The 25,041-nt window shown below is 38.8% G+C and overlaps 1 protein-coding gene across 1 annotated transcript in view; it reads right to left on the bottom strand.

Moving 5' to 3' along the window:
* DNAH8 (dynein axonemal heavy chain 8) overlaps positions 1-25,041 on the bottom strand; it is a 327,851-nt gene that overhangs the window by 133,332 nt on the left and 169,478 nt on the right. Inside the window, exons 54-62 of the mRNA XM_043591305.1 lie at positions 21,896-22,038; positions 21,302-21,436; positions 20,538-20,660; positions 14,430-14,643; positions 11,979-12,088; positions 7,775-7,938; positions 6,859-7,051; positions 5,357-5,479; positions 3,689-3,819 (exon numbers count right to left, since the gene is read on the bottom strand). Coding sequence (XP_043447240.1) covers positions 3,689-3,819; positions 5,357-5,479; positions 6,859-7,051; positions 7,775-7,938; positions 11,979-12,088; positions 14,430-14,643; positions 20,538-20,660; positions 21,302-21,436; positions 21,896-22,038 — 1,336 coding nt within the window. The remainder of the gene's footprint in view (positions 1-3,688; positions 3,820-5,356; positions 5,480-6,858; positions 7,052-7,774; positions 7,939-11,978; positions 12,089-14,429; positions 14,644-20,537; positions 20,661-21,301; positions 21,437-21,895; positions 22,039-25,041) is intronic.

Raw genomic sequence — 25,041 nt, 5'->3', positions numbered from 1 at the left:
CTCATGAGTAAATTGATAACACAGACATTTTCACTCGAAGGAAGTGTACAGTGCAAGTAATAAGGAGTTCAAGTAAGCCAGAAAGACCACGGGCAGTGGAACCAGAAGGACCAGGGTTCAAATCCCCATTCTGCATCTTTAGAAATGTTCCTTCACATTTTTCAGCTTCTGTTTCCTCCTCTGCAAAATGAAGATAATACCTGTTTGTAAAGGCTGCTGTGAGCATTAGAGATGATTCAGCTAAGTGCACTTGAGTGAAAAAATAACCAGCAGAACCAGCTACCCCCGTTCTGGGTGGCACTACAGGAAAACGTCTTGTAGACTTTGACAAAAGGAACCCCATCGAAACGAGAACGTACATCCCTTTCAAAATAATTCCCAGGGGGGACATTCATTAAAAGGAGTCATTAGGGCAGAGCAATATTGCTTCCTGGTGTCGCCAGACAGAGGTGGTGGTCCAGAGCACGAGCCCTGGATTGGTTGATTGACCTATGAAAGGCACACATTACTGGGCCAGCCATTTGCTGTCTCTGAGAACCGGCTCGCCCTGGGAGGGGCAGTCAGCAAGACTCCAGTGCCAGAACGTCAAGAAGACAGAAAACAGGAAAACTGCAGTTAGCGCTCTGGGAAACTGGGAGGACTGCATGTCCCATCCAGGAAGGCACCTGCTACTCAGACCCAGCCACCCAGGAACATCGGCACAGTGGTGCCAGAGCTTCCAACTGTTTCAACAGTCAGAAATCCATCTTCTGTGTGAAATCTCTCCAATTTCTTGAAGTTGACAAGTGATTTAATACAAGTTAATCTCTAGATATTTGATGTTTTGTTCTTTTAAGTGCTCTTGTAGTTTGTACCTTGGTAAATGTTTTACCTCTTTGGCAGCAGGGGGGTATGCGTGTGTAAACTGTGAACCTAAAATGTATAAGGAAATACAAAAGGCCAAATATTCAAGACAACCTTGAAGAAGAATAGCAGGGTTGCTCAAGACGTATTAAAACTACACTAATTAAAACTATTATTTATATATTTATATATAAACTATTATTTATTTATTTATAAATAAAAAATTATTTACCCAAGGGATATATGAGTGCTGATGGGGCACTTGTACCCCAATGTTTATAGCAGCACTTTCAAGAATAGCCAAATTATGGAAAGAGTCTAAATTTACATCAACTGACGAATGGATAAAGAAGATGTGGTTTATACATACAATGGAATACTACTTGGCAATGAGAAAGAATGAAATATGGCCATTTGTAGCAACGTGGATGGAACTGGAGAGTGTTATGCTAAGTGAAATAAGTCAGGCAGAGAAAGACAGATACCGTATGTTTTCACTCATAAGTGGATCTTGAGAAACTTAACAGAAGACCAGCAGGGAGGGGAAGGGGGAAAAAAAAGTTACAGAGAGGGAAGGAGGCAAACCATAAGAGACTCTTAAATACTGAGAACAAACTGAGGGCTGATGGGGGGTGGGAGGGTGGGGAGGGTGGGTGATGGGTATTGAGGAGGGCACCTGTTGGGATGAGCACTGCGTGTTGTATGGAAACCAATTTGACAATAAATTATATTATAAATAAATAAATAAATAAATAAATAAATAAATAAATATTTGGTAGAATTAAAAAAAACAGTAATAGTGCAAAAATAGATAAATCAGTGGAATAGACTATAGTCACAGACACAATCAGTTGATTAATGGGAAAGAAATGACACTGCAATGTGTCAGGAAAAACATGACCTTTTCAATAATGGAGTTGAAATGATTGGATATCTATATTGAAAAATATAATCTTGGGTGCCTGGGTGACTCAGTCAGTTAAGCATCGAACTTTGGCTCAGGTCATGATCTCACCATTCATGGGTTTGAGCCCCGTGTCGGGCTCTGTGCCTGGAACCTGGTTTGGATTCTGTGTCTCCCTCTCTCTGTGTCTCTCCCTCTCTATGTGTCCCTCCCCCACTTGTGCTCTCTCTCTCAAAAATAAATAAACATCAAAAAAAATTTTTTTACATAAAAATATAATCCTAACTCCTACCTTAGACTTTAAAAGAAAATAAACTCTAGGGGCATCTGGATGACTCAGTCGGTTAAGTGTCCTCCTCTTGGTTTTGGCTCAGGTCACGATCTCACATGGGATGGAGCCCTTAATTAGGCTCTGCACTGACAGTGTTGAGCCTGCTTGGGATTCTCTGTCTTCCTCTCTCTCTCTGCCCCCACCTCCCTCTATCTCTCTCCCCCTCTCAAAAAAAGAAATAAACAAACAAACATAAAAAAAGAGAGAGAGAAGAAATTCTAGATGGGTTATGGTTCTAAATGTTAAAGGAGTATATTTTATTCATAAATGTGAAGGAAATCACAGAATATCTTCACAGGTAAACCAACACATTTTTAACAGAATACAAAGATCACTAAAATAAAGGGACACAATTGACACCTGAAGTTTCACTAAAATTAAGATCCACTGGGAGTGAAAAGGCAAGCCAAAAACTCAGAGAAGATATTTATAATGCACACTCTGACAATGGAACTGTATCCAAAACCTGTAAAGAACTCCTAAAAAAATCAGTAAAAGAAAGAATCACGCCCTAATTGAAAAAAAAAAAAAAGCAAAGGACATACACAGACATTTCACAAAAGAGGTTGCCCAGATGGTCCATAAGAGGTGAAAATGTGCTCAACGGTGTTAACCACGGGACACGCGTGACATACGGTGACATACCACCACACATCCACAGGAATCACTAAAATGGAAAAAGGCTCACAGTCCAAAGGTGGGCCGGGATGCGGAGCAACTGAAACTCTCATGAACCATTGGTAGAAGCGCAAAGTGGCAGAACCACTGTGGAAAAACTATTCCTCAGACCTACTACAGCAGAATGTATGCGTACTCCATCCATAATCAGCAAGTCTATCTCTGGGGGCATACTCAGACATGTACAACAATATTCATTACAGCTCGGCTTGCCAAAAAATCCCGGGTAAACAAATTGTGGTAGTATGTAAGCAAGTGGGAGATTATACAGCAATAAGAATGAACAAACTATTGGTACATGTAGCGTCATGGATGAATCTCACAAACATAATACCAGCAACAAGAAAAGAGTAGATCCCGTAGCATTTGATTGATATAAAGTTCAAGAATAGGTCAAACTAGGGGTGTCTGGGTGGCTCAGTCGGTTAAGCGACCAACTTCAGCTCACGTCATGATGTTACAGTTCGTGGGTTCGAGCCCTGCGTCGGGCTCTGTGCTGACAGCTCAGAGCCTGGAGCCTGCTTCGGATTCTGTGTCTCCCTCTCTCTCTGCCCCTCCCCCTCTCACCCTCTGTCTCTCTCTCAAAAATAGATAAACATTAAAAAAAGAGGAAAAAAAAAAGAATAGGTAAAACTATATCAGTGGGGTTAGAAGTCAGAATATGGTTAACCTTGGGAGGGTAATGACTGGGACAGGATGTGGGGGGTACTTATGGGGTGCTAATGTTTTATTTCTTCATCTCTAGGCTAACGACACAGGTGAATTTACTTTGTGACACCCGTGGTTTGTGTACATCTCCTTAAATACATTGCACTCAAATAAAAAGTTAACTTCAAAAAATGCACCAAATTGTTGTGTCTTTTTAAGTGAACATTTTACTTCAGAGAAATTAATGATAGAAAAACATATTGCTGTGTCTTATTTCATCTTACCTGGTTAATGTAATCTGGAATATTTGATATCCAGCTATAAAAGAGGCCAGTCTAGAAAGACTTTGTTTTCCTGAACCGCCAACACCCACCAGCAATGCATTTCCACATGATGTTCGAATTATTCGTGAGATCTGTTTTGAAATAAAATAGTATTTCTTTAAAAATAGAATTTAGCTGTTTACATTTGCTTGCACTCTACATGAGTCCAAATTTTGGCCATATGCTTGTAGACGACATTAGACTTTTTCCTTTAATGAGATATGTCAGAGTTTTTTAAATTAATGTCTCATATTGATTTATTCAACTCAAATTCTTTCCTTGTACATCATGAAAGAGAGAACAAATTGGCTTTCCTATCTCCTATTTCAAAGCTATTTTCTGTGTGTGTGTAATTTTATTACTTTCAGACTCAATGCATGATGGAGTTGCTCTTCCCAATCCACAGAAAGAAGTTTAGAATTGTCTGCTTATTATTCAGTCTAACACACTGACCTATATAGACACCTCGCTCCACAATGAATATCACCTCTATTGTATCTCTGCCAATGAAGAAAAAAATTTAAGTACCAAAATTCTACTTACAAGGGGGAGGGGGCAGAAAGGCATTTGTAGAAAAAGACTGAGAGAGCCTTTAGTCTTGTGTTGCTTTTCTATGGCTGATTTCTTCAATAAGAATAAGGCTGGAATTGTTCAAATCTTATGTAGGCCAATTGAAGACATTGCTAAAAAGCTGTCTTTTACATTAATATTACTGATTAAGATGAAAGTCTAGATGGATCACTAAATTCATTATCACCACTAAAGACCTTTTTTTTTTTTTAATGCAAGTTTTACAGATGGCAGACAGTAACAACACTTTGGTAAGTATTAATTTTATCATTATATTTTTTAACATGTTAATCACGTAGGCGGTTGTGCACCATAATAGGGTCCCAGGTCCCCAAGACCTTGCCAGAGAGTACTCAATAACTACTTGTTGAGTGAATGAATGTCAAACAGCCCTAGGACATCTGAAATTCACCAACTTTGCAAAATACAAACATATAATAAATACAGAGTAAGCTGCCTCGTCTTTATCAAAACTCCCTCCTCTGTTCTGACTTCCTGGGGAAACCCCTTTTCAATTTATAAATTATACAAACAAACAGCTCCTTTCTGTAGCCTTTCAGACTTGAATCAAAGCATGTTCCTTTGGGTGTTGCCTCTAATTGGTTTCTGTTTTTACACCACTCCTGTGTACCTGCCTCACCCCTTCCCCATCAGTTTGCCAATAATCTGTAAGCCGATCATAAAACTGATTTTTAAAAGCAGCAACTGTTCCTCCATGGGGAACAGGATTCTCATTATATCAAAATAAAATTTGGGGAAGGACGATTTATTCACAGAGTTCTGCAACTTACTTTCTTTCTAGAAAGAAAACTCAAGGTGTCAAAAGCCCTGAACACAAAACCTGTCAATTTGCCCAACATTTGCTGCCGTGTAGGTGGACTCGGCTAAGGGGTTTGTGATTAAGCCTTTGTTTTCTGAGACAGTGCTCGGACTCAACCTAACGACGCTCTTCTATATACTACCTGATAGTACACATTTCTTCTCTCAAAACATCTATCGTGAAATTTACTAAGCTTTTACATGATCTATTTATGTCAGCAAATACTCAATAGTTAGAACCTTAATAAGATGAGTCATTGCATCTTTAAAAAACACTAGATCAAGAGATGTTCCTCTAATGATTTCATTGAACTGTCTCTGATAGAACTGGAGTTTTTCAGACAGGAAGTCAAAGGATGGTACCTGTGGGTAGGGAGAGAGAAAAATAATACTTAAGAGCCAAAATCCATGAAAGCAGAACTTGTAAAGGCACTCGAAAGTAATTCTAATTTTTTTTTAAAAATCTAATGGATTTCCAAAAATTTGTCATGGATTCTGTTGACTTTTGGTTAATTCTATTTTCAGAAGCCCAAAACCTCGCTGCATTAACTGGTTTCCAATATGGAATCATTCCTTGACCTTTCCCTTCAAAAACCCCAGCACCAACTCCTATCCCTGGGGATTATGATTGGAATATAACAAATATTTCTCTGTTTATATTTGCTTTTTAATATTGTTTATGGATTTTTAAAAATACACAGAAGTTTTACATTGTTGATGTGGTCAAATGGTTTTGAATATTCATGTACTTGTTCGTAAATTTTTCTCCCCCATTTAACTCTTTGAATTAACTCTTCAGAATTACTTTGTTTATGACCCTGCTTAAAAAATCTTTTTGGAGTCCCATTTCAAATTTCATGAAACCTACATATTAATTCAGGGAGAATGATGTTCTCATTTAATCAAGTCAAGTTTTATCATGTTTATTCCTAGATGTTTTACATATTTGTTGCTGTTGAATGAAGTACTTTGATGTTATGTTTTCTATCTTGTGATTGTTGGCAAGAATTGGCTAACCTTTTCTATAAAGGGCAGAATTAGGCTTTGTGGCCTATATGGTTTGTCACGATTTGTCCCCACCCTCGTGGTGTAAAAGTGGTCCTCGGCAATAATAAGTAAGCAAATCGGCATGGCTGTGTTCCAATACAACTTCAGGGATGAACACTGAATTCGAATTCCAAATAATTTTCACGTGTCACACAATATCATTCTTCTTTTGTTTCTCTTCTCACCCATTTAAACATGTAAAAACTCTTCTGAGCTCACAAATCTAACAAAAAATAGGCAGTGGACTGAATTTAGCCCATCAACTGTAACTTGGCAGCCTCTGGCATAGAGGATAGTTGTTGAGTTTGATATTTATGTTAGACTTGGTCATCTTACTCAATTGTTAGTGGTTAAAACAGATTTCAAGTTCTTTTACATTATATTAAGAGATAATCCTATCATCTGCAAACAATATTTTTGTTTTTTCCTGAAGGTAATTTGTTTCATTGTCTAGAATTTTCATAATATTAAATAATCGTGATAATAGTAGGCATCCTTGTCTTATACCTGACTTTAATGGATTGCTGCTAAATTTCACTGAAAGAAATATTTTACTTGGTGTAGCAGATGACATGAATCACAACATATAACTAATGAAGAAGTTACAACAACTCCATGGTGGGACTCTGGGGTAGGGAGAAATATCTAGTTGGGTAAGTGGTCAAAAAACTCTTTTAAAAGGCAAAAATAAATACCAATTCATAAACTTTGGGTACTTCAAACACAGTGTCTTCAGGTTCGTCACCAGTTGGTTCAGGCATCTCCCGGAGAAAATCTACAAAGTATGGTTCGGGAAGGATATAAGATGCCACATCTGGGCTAATATTTTCCTCAATGGCGTGAACAAGATGGATATTAAACCACTGCTCATCTTCAGATGTTATAAATCTGAAATAAAAATGCAGGAGGAAAAATGCAATATATAAAGGCATATTTCCTAATTGAACATGTCCAATCTCCCTCCACCTCCTCTAAGGCCTTATCCTGCACCTCCATCACAGACAGGAAGGACATAACTCCATTCAAGAGAGTTATAACATTGACTATTACTTACAGAAAATACTGGCAAAGAATCTCTCCTTGATCAATCTCAGGGTCCTCTGAACCCTCTTTCCAATTAGAACTTGACTTTTGGGTTTCCATGCCCTTCTCTGCATCACCCAATTTTACCAAGAATTCTGTCAAGTGGCTTTAGTTCCAGAATCCTCCATTCCTCATGCTTTGTAAGACCAGCATTACCATCCATGTTTTATAGAGGAGGAAGCTGAGGTTCAGAACAATGACCCGGCCTATGTCCCAGATTTCACCAAGTAAAACCTACATGGAGTTCAAACGTTTTAGAAAATATACACTACTAAAATTTGCCTCTGAATGTTACCAAGTCGCTGATGATGTGGTGATTTGAAAAGATACCCTGTGGAAATAATACTGGAGCAAACTGGCAGAGCATTTTTCAAGGGGACCAACAGGTGGGAAATGACATCAATGCTTCACAAGCCCCAGAGCAAATGAAGACAATACTCTAATTATTTGAGTAGGTAATGCAGGAATTAGGCTCACAGTGTCAACTTCTTATATAGTACATTTAAATTCAAGTGCTGTAATATACACCTGTCTGCAATTACTCTGTTGCACTCGTGTTTGAAAAGTGATAGGAGAACAGATATCGAATCGCACTCCTCGGATTTTATGGTTAACATTCCTTGCCAAATTCTGGAAAGATCTCGAAGATTGAAAATGTAGTGAAATTTAGAAGGAGTTGGTAGCATCTTCACCTAGAGGTGGACAAAAACATAATGCTCTCAGTTTTGTTTTCAGATAAAACCAAAAGCAGAACTGCTTTTAGGACTATTTCATTTCACAAATTTTATTTTAACTCAAATAGGCTGAATACATAAACCAAGAGTAAGTTCGTATTTTTGTCACAGCACTGATGAGAAAAACACATCATAAATAAACTTGCATAGGATTTCAAAGACCATAAGCCCTTGAATAGGATCGATTCAAGAACAACACTCTAGATGACAATTCCAATGCCTGTTCTATCACCACGAGTTGGCTTTGAACAAGTCACTTTCCCCTGAATTCTTACCAACTATTTGAGTTGTGGGAATAATCATTACTAATCATTGTTAACCATATTAATGTGTATATGGAAGTATGCCATAAAAAAAAAAAACTGAATGCGAGTTGGTTGCCATTGCAGTTAAGAACAAGGAATGTTCACTTCTAAAGTCAATAAGGACTATTTCCACAGGTTCCATTAAGGTCTTTAGTATATTTGGATTCTCCAAATATATTTGAATATCATAATCTAGATTTCACTGTGAAGATCTAAACTCAATCAACATGACTTCAAATATCTATATATCTATAATAAGTTGACAGGCAACTCCGACATGCAGCTATAATGACGAGGTAGCTTTTCTGGGTTGTGTTTGTGTCTTTGAACAAATTCACTTATTATTTCTACCAAGTTCAGAATCCAAACAGGCAAAGCTATAACAGTGATACATTCTTGTACGGAGAGATACCTGTTAAAGGATAAACTTGAGGTGTACTAGGTGTGGGAAGCACTGCTAGCCATGGGTAAAGATTGTAATTGACACCACTAGCATCATTTTTGAACGTGAAAACAACAATACTGGTGATACGAAGTAAACTCTCTACATGATTAGTTCAGGATAGCATATGCTTTCTCCAGGACCTATTCATGGTATACGCCTTTTCCACATTGAAAAAGTACCCCAGTGAGCTCATAGCATTATTTTTACAGGCTAATTCACAGTGTACGTTAAGACAGCAGGTAGCCAGGGAAGACAGAATGAAGACAAGTGTTATTTTATCAATTATCCTTCAATTTCCCTCTTTGCTCAGTTCCATTTGCAGCTAAAATGTTCATTCTATTCACCAACATGTAAAATTATATTATAAATATGCAGAAATAAAGGCTGTGTGAATATTGCTTATAAAAGACTGCCACTTTGCTGTAAAAGACTACCACTGTGATGACAGCTATTGGCAACTCAAGCAATCATTAAAGAGAATCAAATAAATTCCTTTTTTCCCCTCTCCTTCTCACACATTAACCTTCTTCATTCCTTTCAATTGTTGTCAACTTCTTTCTTTTCTCACCTGGGCTTCTGCTTTAAAGCTGTGTAGACTAATGTAAAGGTGAAGTGGTATACAAGAACTAAAAATGCTTTGTGAAGATGGGAGGTTTGAGGAAAAGATACAAAAAAGGGGGTGCTGCTTCTATGGGAATGGGGAGGGGAGGAAGATTCATTCATTATTCAATGGCTATTTACCTCCGGCTGCCTGTAAGAAGACACCAGAGTGACTTAGAAAATACTATAGTAAGTAGCAGCTCAATCCGCTGCCATCAGGGAGCTTCCATTCTAGTCGGGGGAGTCTAGCAATAAATAAGAAACAAATATATTGGTAAACAAGTAAGCTGACAAATAATAATGACATAAGTCATGGTCAGAAAAAATAAAGTAGGGTCAGGAGACAGATAATGCCTGTGATAGCCCCTCTGAAGGTAAGAATGGTGAGAATGAGTAGTATATGATGGCCCAAAGGACCAAAAAATGTGGGGTGTTCAAGGAACAGTGCAGTGGAGGGCAGTGCAGCTGGGGAGAGAGGCAAGCAAGGGGCGGCTCTGGTGGAGTTTCACAGGCCAGAGCAAGGCATCGGGTTTCACTGTAAGTGTACCTGGGAGTCTACTGGTGGTTTTAAGAGGGAGTAAGGATCTCTGATTTACTTCTTTGAAAAGCATTTTAGAACTGTGTAAAGAACAGACTCTAGGAGGGCAAGGAGAAAGCAAGTCACTGTGTGGTCCAGAGGGCAGGTGCCGGAAGCATCTATCAGGGTAGTTGCTTCGAGAGAGAGCTCAGCTTTGGGATATATTTTGAAAGCACAGTTGCTGAGACTTGCTGATGGATTGGAGGTAGAGGGTTGAGGGAGACAAATCAAGCACGGCACCAGTGTTTTAACCTGAGGAGCAGGATAATTGGTGTTGCTATTAACTAAGAGGCAAAGGTCTGAGGGAAGGTCATATTGAAGGACACTTGAGGGTTCTGTTTGGACACATTAACTTCAAGATGGTTATTGGACATCTAAACAGTGATGTCTACTAAGCAGTTAGAAATAAGTATACAGCCAAGCAAAGAGGCCTGGAATGGAAGCTGATTTTGACATTATCAGCACAGAGATGGTGTTTAAGGCCCTGAAGCTGGAGAGACCATCTGGGTAAAGCATGGAGATAGGGAAGAGGTCCTAGCATCGAGATCAGGTGCACTCCAGCATCTAGAGGAAGGGAAGAAGAGGGGGGACTTTTAAAAAGATAGCCTGTCAGATAGGAAGAAAACCAAGAACATGAGGTCTTCAGAAACCAAGTGAAGAAAGTGTCAAGAGGGATAATTTATGTCAAATGCTGCCAAGTAAGAGGAAGAAATCAACCTTTAGATTTGGCAAGATTGAGGTCTTTGGTGACTTTGCCGAGAGCAGTGAACAAAAGCCTGTGCAAAATAGGTTAAGGAGGTAAAGAAAGATGAAGAAATAGAAGCAGTAAACATTTATACAACAAAAAAAGCTTTGATGGAAAGACACCCAGTAGGCCAAAGCTTTTCAGAAAATATATATACATATATAAGACATGACATTGAACAACAGCCCCACTGGAAAAACAGATGGATCTTACCACAGAAAATTATTTCAGATGCTCAACCCTTGCCATTCCTTTTGGAGTTACTTTAAGAGAGGCAGAACAGCATGTGCAAAGACCGTATGTTGGCAAAGGGCAGCCCCCATGCAAGGAACCGGTCACCATAGGGGGCTGCGTGGATGGAGAATTTCATAAGAAACACCCAATTCCTCTCCTGATAATTCTTTTTTTTTTAATGTTTATTTCTTTTGGAGAGAGAGAGAGGCAGAGAGAGAAGGAAACAGAAGACCCAAAGCAGGCTCCGTGATGACAGCAGCAAGCCCGATGTGGGGCTCGAACTCATAAACTACAAGATCCTGACCTGAGGATCTCTGACCTGACCTAAGTCAGACGCTCAACCAACTGAGCCACCCAAGCAACCCTGTTAATTTTGGATCTAGAAATTCCCTCATCCACCCCGGAATCTGAGAGGCTGGCACCCTCCAGAAGTCTCCAGGACATAAGCTTCCTCCCAGATGTGTGTAATTGGCCTAATGAATGTTTTTGGCATATACCTCCACCTTGTTTTTACCTCAGACCTACACTTAATTGTTTTCTCACGAGCCTGCTTTAAGCCATCTTGGTGACAAGCTATATGTTTCCTGAGCTTTACTTAGGGCACTGGCCCTGTGTCTTAAAATCTAGTCTATTTTGTTAAGTACACTTCCACCCATTTACTAATTCCCACTCCATCTCAAGACTCACACAAGTTAGATTTTAAGTCTCAGATAGCTAAGAACATCTGGAAATCCATGTATTCAGTCAGTCAGGAAATAGGTGAGTGTCTGAGATAAATATCAGAGTAACAAGCAGAAAAGCAGTGTCCTCGTTTTAGCAAAATTCTACTTTATCTTGGATGTCGTGTGTGGTTTATAGTAATGTCTCATACATATGGAAAGCATCATCCAGTCAGAATATTTGCTCCCTGGAAGGAAAAGGTGTCATAAATCTATTTGAGCACATAATTTGTCTTTTCAAAAAAAAAAGAGAGAGAGAAAGAGAGAAAGAAAACCCACTACTCCGTGATGTGATGATAAGTTCATGGGCCACAAGGTGAGAACAGGCCAAATAATAGTAGATTTTTTATTACGGACAATGACCCTTCTGTACCTTAGTCCACTGCCACAGCACTCTGCCTGCTGAAACTAAATTTCCAATCATCTCACATATTTCAGGTTTGAACTTTCTGCAAGGATCAAAGTACCCACAGCCAATAAGTCCTGGAAAATAAAACAAGATTGAAAGTACAAGCTTACTAAAAGATAAAAGGTACATGTTTATCCCAGGGAATAAATCGTTACAAGACCAACTAAGCTGGGTGACATTAAGCATTTCTCTTTCCATGTTTAGTTTTCAGTATTAATCATATCAGAGATACCATTAATCATTAATCAAAACAGTTTAACAAATAAGCAAACACTCACATACGGATGACTAGACTGAGAAACACAACCTTGCCGGATGCAGTAGAAGCCCCTGTTTGCCCGTCGCTGTCCACAACCCCTTCCTTCCTCCAGAGGCAGCCACTACTCTGACCTAACAAGATACCGCGACTTGCTTTTCTTTATAGGGTGGCCCACTTATGGGTTTGACCTTTAACATTTTCTTTAACTTCAACTTTTGAAATTTAATTTGATGGAATCGTATCATATATTCCTTGGTGACCTGCTTCTTTTGCTCAACCCATTTCTGGGCTTCGGCCATGTTGAAGCACGTAGCTGTGTTTGTTCATATTCACTGCTGCATAATGGCATTAGGCTGTGTGCCTAGACCACTATATGGATCCACTTTTACTGTCAATAAATATTTGATTGTTTCAAGGTTTCTGCTATCATGAACATTGTTCTATAAACATTCTTGTAGAACATGTGTGTCATTGATTTGTGGCACAAATCAAGTAACGATGGGTTAAGGGTTTAAATATGGAAGGCAAAACTGTAATGTTGGGAAGAAAACACAGACAATATCTACATGACTGCTGGATAGGAAAGGACTTCTTAAATGAAACTCACAAAGTGAAAATCATAAAGGAAACAAATGATAAACTGGCATATGCCTGGAAATGGAACTGCTGTGGGTGTCCACACATTCTGCTTTACCAGTAATGAGGTCCAGTTATTATCCACAGGGCCTGTCACAATTTATACACCCACCAGTAGGGGGTGAGTGTCTCAGTCCTGCACATTCTCCCCAATGCCTGATTTTGTCAGAATTTTTCATTTTGGCAAATCAAGTGGGAATAAAATGCTATTTCCTTGGTGATCTATCTATCTATCTATCTATCTAGAGCATGCGTGCATGAGCATGGGACAAGCAGAGAGGGAGGGAGGAAGAGAATCCCGAGCAAGCATCACCTTGTTAACATGGAGCGCAATACACTGCTTGGTCCCACAAATCGTGACATCATGACTTGAGCCAAAATCGAGTCTGATGCTTAACCAACTGAGCCACCAAGGTGCCCCTCCTTGGTGTTTTAAATTTGCATCTTTGCATCTTTGCCCACTTTGGGGCTTGTCTTTTCACTCTTCAATATTGCTTTTTAAATGAACAAAAGTTCTTGATTTTAATCTAGTCAAACTTGTCATCTCCTTTTATGGCTTCTGCTTTTTGAGTCTCATTTTACAAGCTCTTTCCAGGGGCACCTGGGTGACTCAATGGGTTAAGTGTCTGACTCTTGATTTTAGCTCAGGTCATGAGACCAAGCCCCACTTCAGGCTTTGTGCTGATATCATGGAACCTGCTTGGGATTCTCTCTCTCTCTTCCACTCTCTCTGACCCTCCCTTGCTTGTGTTTTCTCTCTCTCTCTCTCCCAAAATAAATAAATAAGCAATAAATAAATAAATAAGCAAATAAATAAATAAATGAGTTTCTTTTCCTACTCAGCTGTCATGCAGATATTTTCTTCCAAATATTTTATATCTTTGCTTTCTATACTTAGGTCTTTAATCCAACTGTATTGATTTTATGCTTGGTGTGAGGTAAGGGTTCAATTTCAATTATTTTCACATAACAATTACCAAAAAAGTCCCAGTACCATTTACTAAAAGTCTTCCCTTTCCCTTCTAATCTACAGCACCTGCAATGCCAATTAATGTCCATATATACATGGGTTCATTTCTCTTGTATGTCTTCATATATATAATTTTTAATGAAATAGTTTATGTGAGCATAAATTTGTTATCAAAATTCCCATTTCATTAACATATCAAAGTGCTACATTTGACTTGATATATTACATTGTTAACCTATAATACATGTGCTGTCATTCATTAGCCCAAATTTCTCTGATTAATTGTGTCAAAAAAACAAAAACACAAATGTTTGCTTACACCAAAGTCAAACTTCAACAAGGCTATTTCTAAATATTCCTGACTTTTAGAATAGACTATAAACATGAGTCTTCTTAATATTTAGTCCCTCTTTTCTGGTATTTAATTCTCAATTTCAGATTCTTAATCCCTACTTCAGACAGAGCCTTTTTATCTCTTAAATAAGGTTTTGCATGGCTTATGCCCATTATGTAATAGGATAAAAAAATGTAACACCAAGAACAGTCATACCAAAAATTTTGTCTATTGAAGCATTTGAAGGCAATGTGCAATTAAACACAGTAAACTGTCTTTTTAAACGTTGTGGAATATCATTTCGACCACCTCCAGGGTGGATCATTGCTGCTATGAGCTGCACATCAACAATAGTAGTGAAGTCTCCAGGCTTATCTAAGCTATACATTCCTTCCATTTCCATCATTTGTCGCACAATCTCATTAGTTACCTGAAATATACACAGTGATAACTTTAGTAAGTATATCTATCACATTCCTGCATGGCTTTTACAAAATAGTACACATGAAATGGTCAACTCTTATCAGTGAAAGTGCTTGCAAATGTTGATAATAACCTGCAAGGCAATTTTATGTAAATGCTACCACTCATGGGGGTGTCTGGGTGGCTCAGTCTGTTAAGTGTCTGACTCTTAGTTTTGGTTCAGGTCATGATCTCACGGCTTCACAGGTTCAAGCCCCACATGGGGCTCTGTGCTGACAGTGCGGAACCTGCTTGGGATTCTCTCTCTCCCCTTCTCTCTCTGGCCCTCCCCTACTCGTGCTATCTCTGTCTCTCTCAAAATAAATAAATAAACTTTAAAAAATACTTAAATGCTACCACTCATGAATTAAACCATAAGCTAAACGTCTGCAACAAGTTCAGTGTACTCTTCACCACCTTGATAAAATGGATCTCCAAAGAAATTTAAATAGGCAAGTTACAAAATATTTGGTACAATTACAACAGTAGTCAGAGTTACAAATATCAACATTTAACATTTCAAAATACTTTAAATCAGAATGTGGGATAGTTATTCCTGAGCCTTCAGGAATGTTTGGGGTTTAAATTTTATGTCCTCATCTTTCTTTACTGAAGACTCTAACACAGCTAACACTTCTTCCCTATTGAAAATTTTTCCTCTCTCGGCTTCAGAGGCTCAATTATTTCCAGGTTTACCTTGTGACCCTGGATCACTTCCTAAGTCATTCTTTCTCCACCTATCCCTCTCATGTAAGTGTTCTACAGAGTTCTATCATTCTCACTATTTCAGCCAATGTCATGTCAATCCTATAACCTAAAGAATCTCAACTCTGTAACTAGCTTCAGATTCCCTTCTAAGCTCCATGCCTGTATATCCAAATTCCTACTAGGCATCCCTGAGTGGATGACACACAAGCACCTCAAATACGACATTCTTTCATTCAACACATATTAATGACCACTGTGTGTCTGACTCTGTTGTAGCATAGACAAAAATTCCTGTCTTCATGGAGCATACATTCTGGTGGTAGGAGAAAAAATATATACACATGTACACTAGTATGTATATATGTATGTAAATAAAATGGTATGAGTTTTGGGAGGAAAATAAAACAGAGAAAGGAAATATACAGTGTTCGAGGGTGCAACTGAATATGGAGAACACGGGAGGATTCACCTCACAAGACATGCAACCAAAGAATATATAACCTCATTGCTTGAAGGAGGTGAGAAAGCAAACCATTTAGGTATCCAGAGGAAGAATATTCCAAGAGGAGGAAACAGTAAACATAGAGGCTCTGAGTGAACATTATATCCAGTGTATACAAGGACCAATAAATGTGTTTGGGGCAGAGTCATGGGGAGGTAAGATCAGTCAATGCAGGGTCTTTGGGTCATGGTAAGGATTTTGGCATTTATATTCTACAAGTCTCATGGGAGGATTTTGACCAGAAGACTGTGTCATGATCTGATCCATGTTTTAATTGGGTGCTGATGTGAGCATAGACTGAGAAGGGCAAAGGCAATGGGGAGACAATGAGGAGGCATTTGTAATGATTAAGAAGAGAGAGAGAGAGAGAGAGAGAGAGAGAGAGAGAGAGAGAGAGAAAGAGAGAGAGAGAGAGATGGTGGCTTGCACCAGGTGTTGGCAATAGAGGTAATGAGTAGTGGTAAAATCCTGGATATAGTTTGAAGATACAGCCCACATGATTTCCTAACAGATTGAATGTGGAGTTTCCACTTCTTGATATTAAGAGGAGTATTTCAGGAGCAGATCTAGGGAGTAACAGGAATTTGGTTTTGGATATGGTAAGTTTGAGATCCAAGTAGACATCCCTAATTGGTTAAGTGAGTCCGAAATTCAAGAGCTCTTCAGCTTATAGATGATATCTTAATATGCCTCCACTCTCCTCACCTTACTGCTGAGAAGTCTCTCTTGGATCCCTACTGAATGGGAGAGGAAAAGGAAAGAAAAAAGAAAAATAAGAGACTTCCCTAGGAGGCTGCGGCTTCAGGATGACACTTGCACAGATTTGCACCCTGGGTATGCATAGCCTAAGTGGACCAGAAACTTTCCAATCTTAGCCTTGCTTTGAGATAATCCTGACTGAATAAGCTCTTAAGGATCTGGAAGAAGAAAACTCAAAACCTGTCTTGATGAGAGCATATCCAGCTTAGGCTGTGAAACACAGTCATGATTAATTTTCCAAGGGTAATGATCTAGCAAGCAGTCAAAGATACTTACAGAAAATAAGACTTGTTCAACACACACAGGAACTATTAAAATAACAAAGAGCAGAAATAGGACCACATAGACTTCAGATGCTGAAATTAACAGACACAGACCTTAAAACAACTATGCTCAATATGTTTTAAAATTCATTTGAAAATTTGAAAATATATGCAAGGAATAGGAAACTATAAAAATGATAACATATTTTAAAGAGAAAATAAACAGTAGCTGAAACAAAAACTCAGTGGATGAATTTGACAGGAGATTAGACGAAACAGAAGAAAATTAGTGAGGAGGAAGACAAAGAGGAGAAATTATCTAGATCGCAAGCATTGGAGACAGGAAAGGCTGGGATGTAAGAAAAAAAGGAGAAATATACAAGGCATAGAAGAAAGTCTGATATACAATAGGACTCTGAGAAGAAGGGAAATAAGGAGGGGCAGAAATAATATTTGAAGAGATAAGGACTGGGTATTTTCTAGAAGTGATGAAAGACACCAAACCACAGATTCATGAGTTCCAGCAAATTCCAAACAAATAAGTACAAATAAATCTACACCAAGGAACATCATTTTTAAAAGAAAGAAAATTATAGGAAAGTAAAGCAAAGAGAAAGTCTTACAAGCAGCAAGTGAAAAAAAAAGGCAGATTAAGTTCAGACGTGCCATGATTAAGTGGTAGCTGAATTCTCAACAGCAACAAGGAAAACAGAAAACAGGAAGAATATATTCAACATGATGGAAAAAAAAACCCAGAACTGCGAGTTTAGAGTTTCACACCCCAAAACACTGTCTTTCAAATAAAAAAGATGAAATGACATGTGCAGACAAAGAATTAGTCATGAAAAGACCTTCTCTAAAGTAGGTTCTAAAAGCAGAAGGAACACACCACATGCAAGGTCTAAGAAGGAAGAATGAAGAAAGAGCAAAGAAAGTGGCAAACAAGCCAGCAATGCAAATGAAGAGTGAATATATAAAAAAGTAAAAATAATGTCTTGTGGGAGTTAAAAAAAAAAGGGGGGGGGGACACCTGGGTAGCTCAGTTGGTTAAGTGTCCAACTTCAGCTCAGGTCATGATCTCACGGTTCATGAGTTTGAGCCCCACGTCGGGCTCTGTGCTGGCAGCTCAGAGCCTGGAGCCTGCTTCAGATTCTGTGTCTCCCTCTCTCTCTGCCCCTCCCCTACTCATGCTCTGTCTCTCTCAAAAATGAATAAACGTAAAATAAATTAGAGAGAGAGAGACTTAAAATACAAATCAACAATAAAATGATAAGTTAGGAGAGAGATAAAGGAAATTAAGGTGTTCAAAGGTCATTGGATATACAAGATAGGAATAAAGGGTTTATCTTTATCTTTCATTACCCGTGTATGCAGGATATACTGTCTAGGTAAGCATTAGAACACAGAAATTGAATGCAGTGTATAGGTAGTAAACAAACAAAAGGAAAAAGTCAATCTTCTCAGGAAATAGGAAGAAAGCTACAACACATGTGTGCTCAGAAAACGGTAAGGAAATGGAGGTGTTAGAGGTCCGAGAAAATGAAGAAAGTATGAAGCAGTCATGTCACAGAGAAGGAGCCTGAATGGAAGCTGAGGTCTGTGATGATGATTTAAGTTTATTTATCTATTTTTGAGAGAGAGAAAGAGAGAGCAGGGGAGGGGCAAGGAGAGAGGAAGAGAGAGAGAGAATCCCAAGCAGGCTGTGCACTGTTAATCATGACCTGAGCTGAAATCAAGAGTTTTAGTCAGTCAGTTTAACTGACTGAGCCACCCGGGCAGCCCCATGGTGATGATTTTAAAATGAAGCCAGAATTGTGTGGTTTTCTCCAGCCAAGCTTAGCTGCATAGGGGCAGGTGGGTGGAGAGCAGGCCGAGTTTCAACAAGGCTTTAATGGAGTTATGGCTTTCACAGGTGAGTAGAGGGTGTATGTGACAGTGATTATAGTGATGGGTCCTGGAATTCCAGCTAGGAAAGAAAGGAAGTGAGGAAATGAGAGGAAATGAGGGATAGTTTAATGATGGCAGGAACTATGGATCGTGGTAGCTCTCTCTCGAATCTGGGAAGTGGAAGGAATAAGCTAGAAAGGGTGGATATGGTACAGAGAATAAAATGCTTGAAACTGAGATAATGAAGGGGTCACAGTTCTCGATAATAACAAGGTGTAGGTATGACTGCGTGGATGACTAATTCACCCAGGGTGGAAGACACGATCATCACAGGAGGAACTAAGAGGTCAAGATCACGTATGTCAGTATTGGCATCACCAAGAATTACAAAAAGCAGGCTGCATAATTTGCAAGGCCCAGGGCAAAATGAAAATGCAAGGCTCCTTGTTCAAAAGTAATTATTAAGAAACTCACACTGGTGGCTACAGAGCATTAAACCAATGCAGGTCCGTTTGAAGTATGAGTCACTGTGTCAGCCCAGTTTCCACACACATGATGCTGGCCCCAGCAAGAGGGAGAGTAACAGTGATCCAGGAATGGAAATCTTCAGGGTGTTGTCTGAGGGTCTGAGGTGACAGCAACAAGGGAAGCATGAGGTGGGATTGATCCCTCCACAGGGCAGGGGACAACAAGAGGCAAGGAGGACATCCCCCCCACCTCTAGGCCCAGGGGCTCAACTTGACTGAGGAAAGCAGCCTCCCAGGTTTCCATTAGAGCAAGCAGGCAAAAGAAAAATTCAGAGAAGCTGCATTTACAAGCAATTCTGTGGATGAACTATGGCTTCCAGGGGCACATAGAAAGGTTTCAGGGGGGCACCTGGGTGGCTCAGTCGGTTAAGCGTCTGGCTCCAGCTCAGGTCATGATCTCATGGTTTGTGGGATTGAGCCCCGCATCGGGCTCTCTGCTGTCGGTGGAGAGCCGGCTTTGGATCTTCTGTCCCCCTTTCTCTCTGCCCCTCCCCCACTCACTTGCACACACTCTGTCTCTCTCAAAAATAAACATTAAAAAAAATTTTTTTTAAGTGAAAGGTTTCAGAGTGGGAAAAGTAGGAAGTAAGGTCAGAGAAGTGCTGTGCAAAGCTGTTTGAGGAATAGTCTCAGGTGAGCACAGGACCTGGGAGTCTGGACCTCCTAGAGGTATCTGAGGTGAATCCACATAAAAGGCCAGATGGAATGGGTGCTGGCAGGCTCCAGGTAGATGTAATTGATGAAGCAGTGGGCAGTGGTGGGAGGGAGGTGTTGGCAATCCCACAAGGAACATGCAGAACGCTGACAGCATCAGTGACGTTCTCTGATGGGGAATGCCTCTGGGGTTGACAGATGATCACAAGGGGGGACACACGCATGGCAGAGTTAAAAGGAAAAAAAAAAGGTATTTTCTACATCAGGTATTCCTTGGAGGAAGTATGTAGAATAAGAGGTAACAGAACAAAACTAAAACCCTGGGGAAAGGAAGAGAGGAGCCAGAAAGGTCACTGAAATCACGAAGCCAGAGAGACAGGTAGGCGTATTGCTGAAAAGCCCACAGGGACCTCAAGAAGGGAGAATGCCAGCTATACCAGAGAAGTCAAACAAAACAGAACTGCTACTAGGGAGGCTTAATAAGATGAAGGCTATTGACGTTTTTTACATATAACTAAAAATGCTGATTAACTATCATCTACAGGAGATATTTTAGTCATACCTGATCTCCCCATTCATTAATCACCGGCATATTAATATCATCAATAAATACAGTCATTTTTCTGCCTCCTGGTGGCCCGTATGTGCTTCCCATTCGTTTATCCACATAGCTTTCAATGGTTCTCTGGAAAGAGGAAATGGTTTAAGTGTTAGATTTCAACCCAGATTCCTAAAAATGCTGAGCGTGTCTCTCAGAGTGAATTGAGTTACTTAATATACATAAATACCATTATTAAAATAGACATTGTAGGGGCGCCTGGATGGCTTAGTTGGTTGAGCATCGGTCAGACTGCTGGTTTCGGCTCAGGTCATTATCTCATAGTTTGTGAGATGGAGCCCCGAGTCGAGTTCTACGCTGACAGAGCAGAGCCTGCTTGGGATTCTCTGTCCACCTCTCTCTCCGCCCCTCCCCCACTCACACGCACATGCATTCTCTCTCTCTCTCTCTCAAATAAATAAATGAACTCAAAAATTGTTTTTTTAAATAAACAGTGTAAAATTGCAAAAAATAAGTTACTGAAATATTAATCATTAATTTTTTGCACAAAGTTCAGCTTCAGCCTCAATATTAGGTCAAAATATGCTATTTGGCTTTGGTTTCCATCTTAGCCTAGGGAAAACCAATAGCTGAATGCCAGGTGCAGCCCCATTTCCTACACACACACACACACACACACACCAGCTTTTATATGCATACACATTTTACTGTAAACACCACTCAAAACATTTAAGATGTTGATTACCTCAGCAAGTGATGGGTTTTACCTGAAACATGACTGGTTCTGTGGCAGATGAAAAGTTTAGACTTTTGGATAACTGTACTTCAGGATCGTATCTTTTCAAATAGGCTTTAATCATTACAGTTTTCGCAGTCCCCTGCTCTCCCGTGAGCAAAACAGCCTGCAGTAATAGGATAGTCATGGTGAAAGGGGTTGTGTTTGGTTTTAAATGCCTTATGGCTCTAGCAGCCATTTTTCATTCTAAAAATTCATATGACTAATTTTTAATTACTTTTTAGAATTAGACCCACGTCAAAATAAATCCTAGTTCAATTAAAAATTTAAATGTGAAATGTGTACTACAACTGTGCTGGAAGAAAAAATGGGCAAATATTCACGTGACCACGAGAGAATGAGGGACTTTGTGAGCATATGACAGCTTTCCTTAGCAAGCTGGAAGTCAGAAGTTCAGGGGATACTGAATTGGAGTGTATCCTGGGGTTCATTCGCCAAAAGTGTTTCCCTTAAATGGCACCACTTCCGGCCCCTTGTGCTGGAATTTAATTTTTCTATCTGTACCGTGTGAAAAGGGATGTGTTTCATACAGGTTTGTGATCAGCTAAGAAACTATCAAACTTACTTTATATTGTTTTGCAATGGTGTCTATCAAAAAATTTGTTCTAATATTGTCAACATTTGGAACCAAAATTGATGAATATTCTGGAATACTGTCAGTTGGATAATAATATGGCTGTAGTTTCTTATTCCAGTGCTCCCAATCACCTATACAGTAAGTAAAAATTCATCTTAATAAAACTGCACTCTTTGAAAAGTATCTCAAAATATAAAAATGCAAATGCCATAAACACCCAACAGAATCACATGGACATTTAAACCATTTTCCAAAAATATGTGAACATATCTGCTTATCTAATATATATGGCATTTGATCATTTAAATTCGTTTTGCCCCTTCACAAAGCCAGTTTTTAAATTTCTAAATCACTCATCTAGAGAGATCTGGCCTGAAAGGGAATTAGAACTGGCTACTGGTAAAACCAATGACATGTTTAATATCTAGTAGGGAAGCCCCATCAACTGAAAGGATAAGGAAGACCAAAAAGGGGTTAGTGGACATAGAATGTTTGCCATGAGAAATGGGGAAAACAAATCTAGCCCTGAAACTAGTTAATAAAGTGCTCAGCCTATTGACTTAACAGTAACTACTAATTTATTAACTGATTTTAGATAGCCCATAATTTACTGACGGATATTATTGGTATAAGAATTATTTTTACCACATTTCTTCAATTATAAAAAAAATTGTATTTACATTTAACATATGTGGAATGTGCCTTACAAATCTACAAAGACTTATAACCACCATTGGCTAGGCAAACTTGGTCAGAGATGTTCACACTGTTGCCATAAATTACTTTTATTGTTGGTATCGTATTGTTCATTTTAACTGGCTTTTCAGGAATATTACACTATGATTCAGGATTGTATCAAAAGAGTTACTGTGTACATAGAATGCACGAAAACAGAGCACAGGCTCACACATTTGAGAGTAGCAAAGAAAATATTCATCACTGGAGGAATAACCTCAATCTCAAATTTCCTTGCAAAATAACAAGTCATTTGGTAAGTGTAGGTGTTAACTTTTAAGAAACTGATAAACTTTTTCCAAAGTGGCTATCCCACAGAGTAGTATATGAGAGTCCCAGTTATTACACATTCTTGCTGATATTTGGTATTATCAATCTTTTCATATGGCAATCATTGTAATGGCTGTGTAATCATAGCCCATTCTAGTTTCAGTTTGCATTTCCTCGATAACCAATGATGTTGAATATCTTTTCATGTGTTTTTTCACCATTTTTAAATCTTCTTTGGTCAAGCATCTATTTAATTATAGTGCCCATTTAAAAAATTTTGGCTTGGGGCGCCTGGGTGGTTCAGTCGGTTGAGCAGCCGACTTTGGCTCAGGTCACGATCTCGCGGTCCGTGAGTTCGAGCCCCACGTCGGTCTCTGTGCTGACAGTTCTGAGCCTGGAGCCTGTTTCCGATTCTGTGTCTCCCTCTCTCTGACCCTCCCCTATTCATGCTCTGTCTCTCTCTGTCTCAAAAATAAATAAACGTTAAAAAAAATTTTTTTTAATAAAATAAATAAAAATAAAAAAATAAAAAATTTTGGCTTGGCTGTCTAACCACTATTATGGAATGGCAAGAGTCCTTTATGTTTTCTGGATTGAATTGTTTTATCAGATATATTTTTTATTTTTTTAATTTTAATTCCAGTATAGTTAACATAGAGTGTTATGTTTGTTTCCAGTGTACAATATAGTGAATCCACAGTTCCATACATCACCCAGTGCTCATCATGACAAGTGCCCTCCTTAATCCCCATCACCTTTTTCAACCATCCCCCCATCTGTCTCCCCCCGCCCCCATAACCATCAGTTTATTCTCTACAGTTAAGATCTGTTTCTTGGTTTGTCTTTCTTTTTCCCCTCTGCTCATTTGTTTTATTTCTTAAATTCCATGCCTGAGTGAAATCCTACGGTCTTTGTCTTTCTCTAACTTATTTTGCTTAGCATTATACTCTCTATTTCCATCCATGTCATTGCAAATGGCAAAATTTCATTCTTTCTATGGCTGAATAATATTTCATTGTATATCTATATACCATTTCTTCTTTATCCCTTCATCTGTCAATGAACACATGGGCTGCTTCCATAATTTATTATAAATAATGCTGTAATAAACATAGGGATGCATGTATCCCTTTGAATTAGTGTTTTCACATTTTGGGGGTAAATACCCAGTAGTGCAATTGCTGGATCATAGGATAGTTCTATTTAAAAATTTTTGACTAACCTCCATACTGTTTGTTTTCCACAGTGGCTACACCAGAGTGCATTCCTATCAACAGTGCAAGAGGTTTCCCTTTACTCCACATCCTCGCCAACACCTGTTGTTTCTTGGGCTGTTGATTTTAGTTGTTCTGACAGGTGTGAGGTGCTATCTAATTGTAGCTATCTAATTGTAGCTATCTAATTGTAGTTTTGATTTATATTTCCCTGATAATCAGTGATGTTAAACATTTTTTCATGTATCTGTTAGCAACCTATATGTCTTCTTTGGAGAAATGTCTGTTCATGCCTTCTGACCATTTTTGAATTGGATTATTTGTTTTTGTGTGTGTTAACTTGTATCAGTTCCTTATATATTTTGGGTACTGACCCTTTTTCAGATATGTCATTTGCTACCTTGTTGCTACCTTGTTAATATGTTATTATTCTGGAGAATATTCCATGTGCACTCAAAAAGAATGTGTATTCTGTTGTTTTAGGATGGAATGTTCTGAATACATCTATTAAATCCATATGGTCTAGTGTGTCATTCAGAGCCACTGTTCTCTTGTTGATTTTCTGTTTGGATGATCTGTCCATCAAAGTTTGTGGGGTATTAAAGTCCCCTACTATTATTGTATTATTATCAATTAGTTCCTTCATGTTTGTTATTAACGGTTTTAAGGATTTGGGTGCTCATATACTGGGTGAACAAATATTTACAATTGTTAGATCTTCTTGATGGATAGACCCCTTCATTATGATATAATGCCCCTCCTTCATCTCTTGTTACAGTCTTTGGTTTAAAATCTAGTTTGTCTGATAGGAGTATGGCTATTCTGGCTTTCTTTTGATGTCCATTAACATGATAGATGGTGCTCCATCCCCTCACTTTCAATCTGCAGATATCTTCAGGTCTAAAATGAGTCTCT

This window comes from Prionailurus bengalensis, chromosome B2 (genome assembly GCF_016509475.1).
Source record: "Prionailurus bengalensis isolate Pbe53 chromosome B2, Fcat_Pben_1.1_paternal_pri, whole genome shotgun sequence".
In the NCBI taxonomy this organism is placed as follows: domain Eukaryota; kingdom Metazoa; phylum Chordata; class Mammalia; order Carnivora; family Felidae; genus Prionailurus; species Prionailurus bengalensis.
Note: the sequence above shows the minus strand (reverse complement) of the source record. Positions and strands in the feature narration are given on the sequence as shown.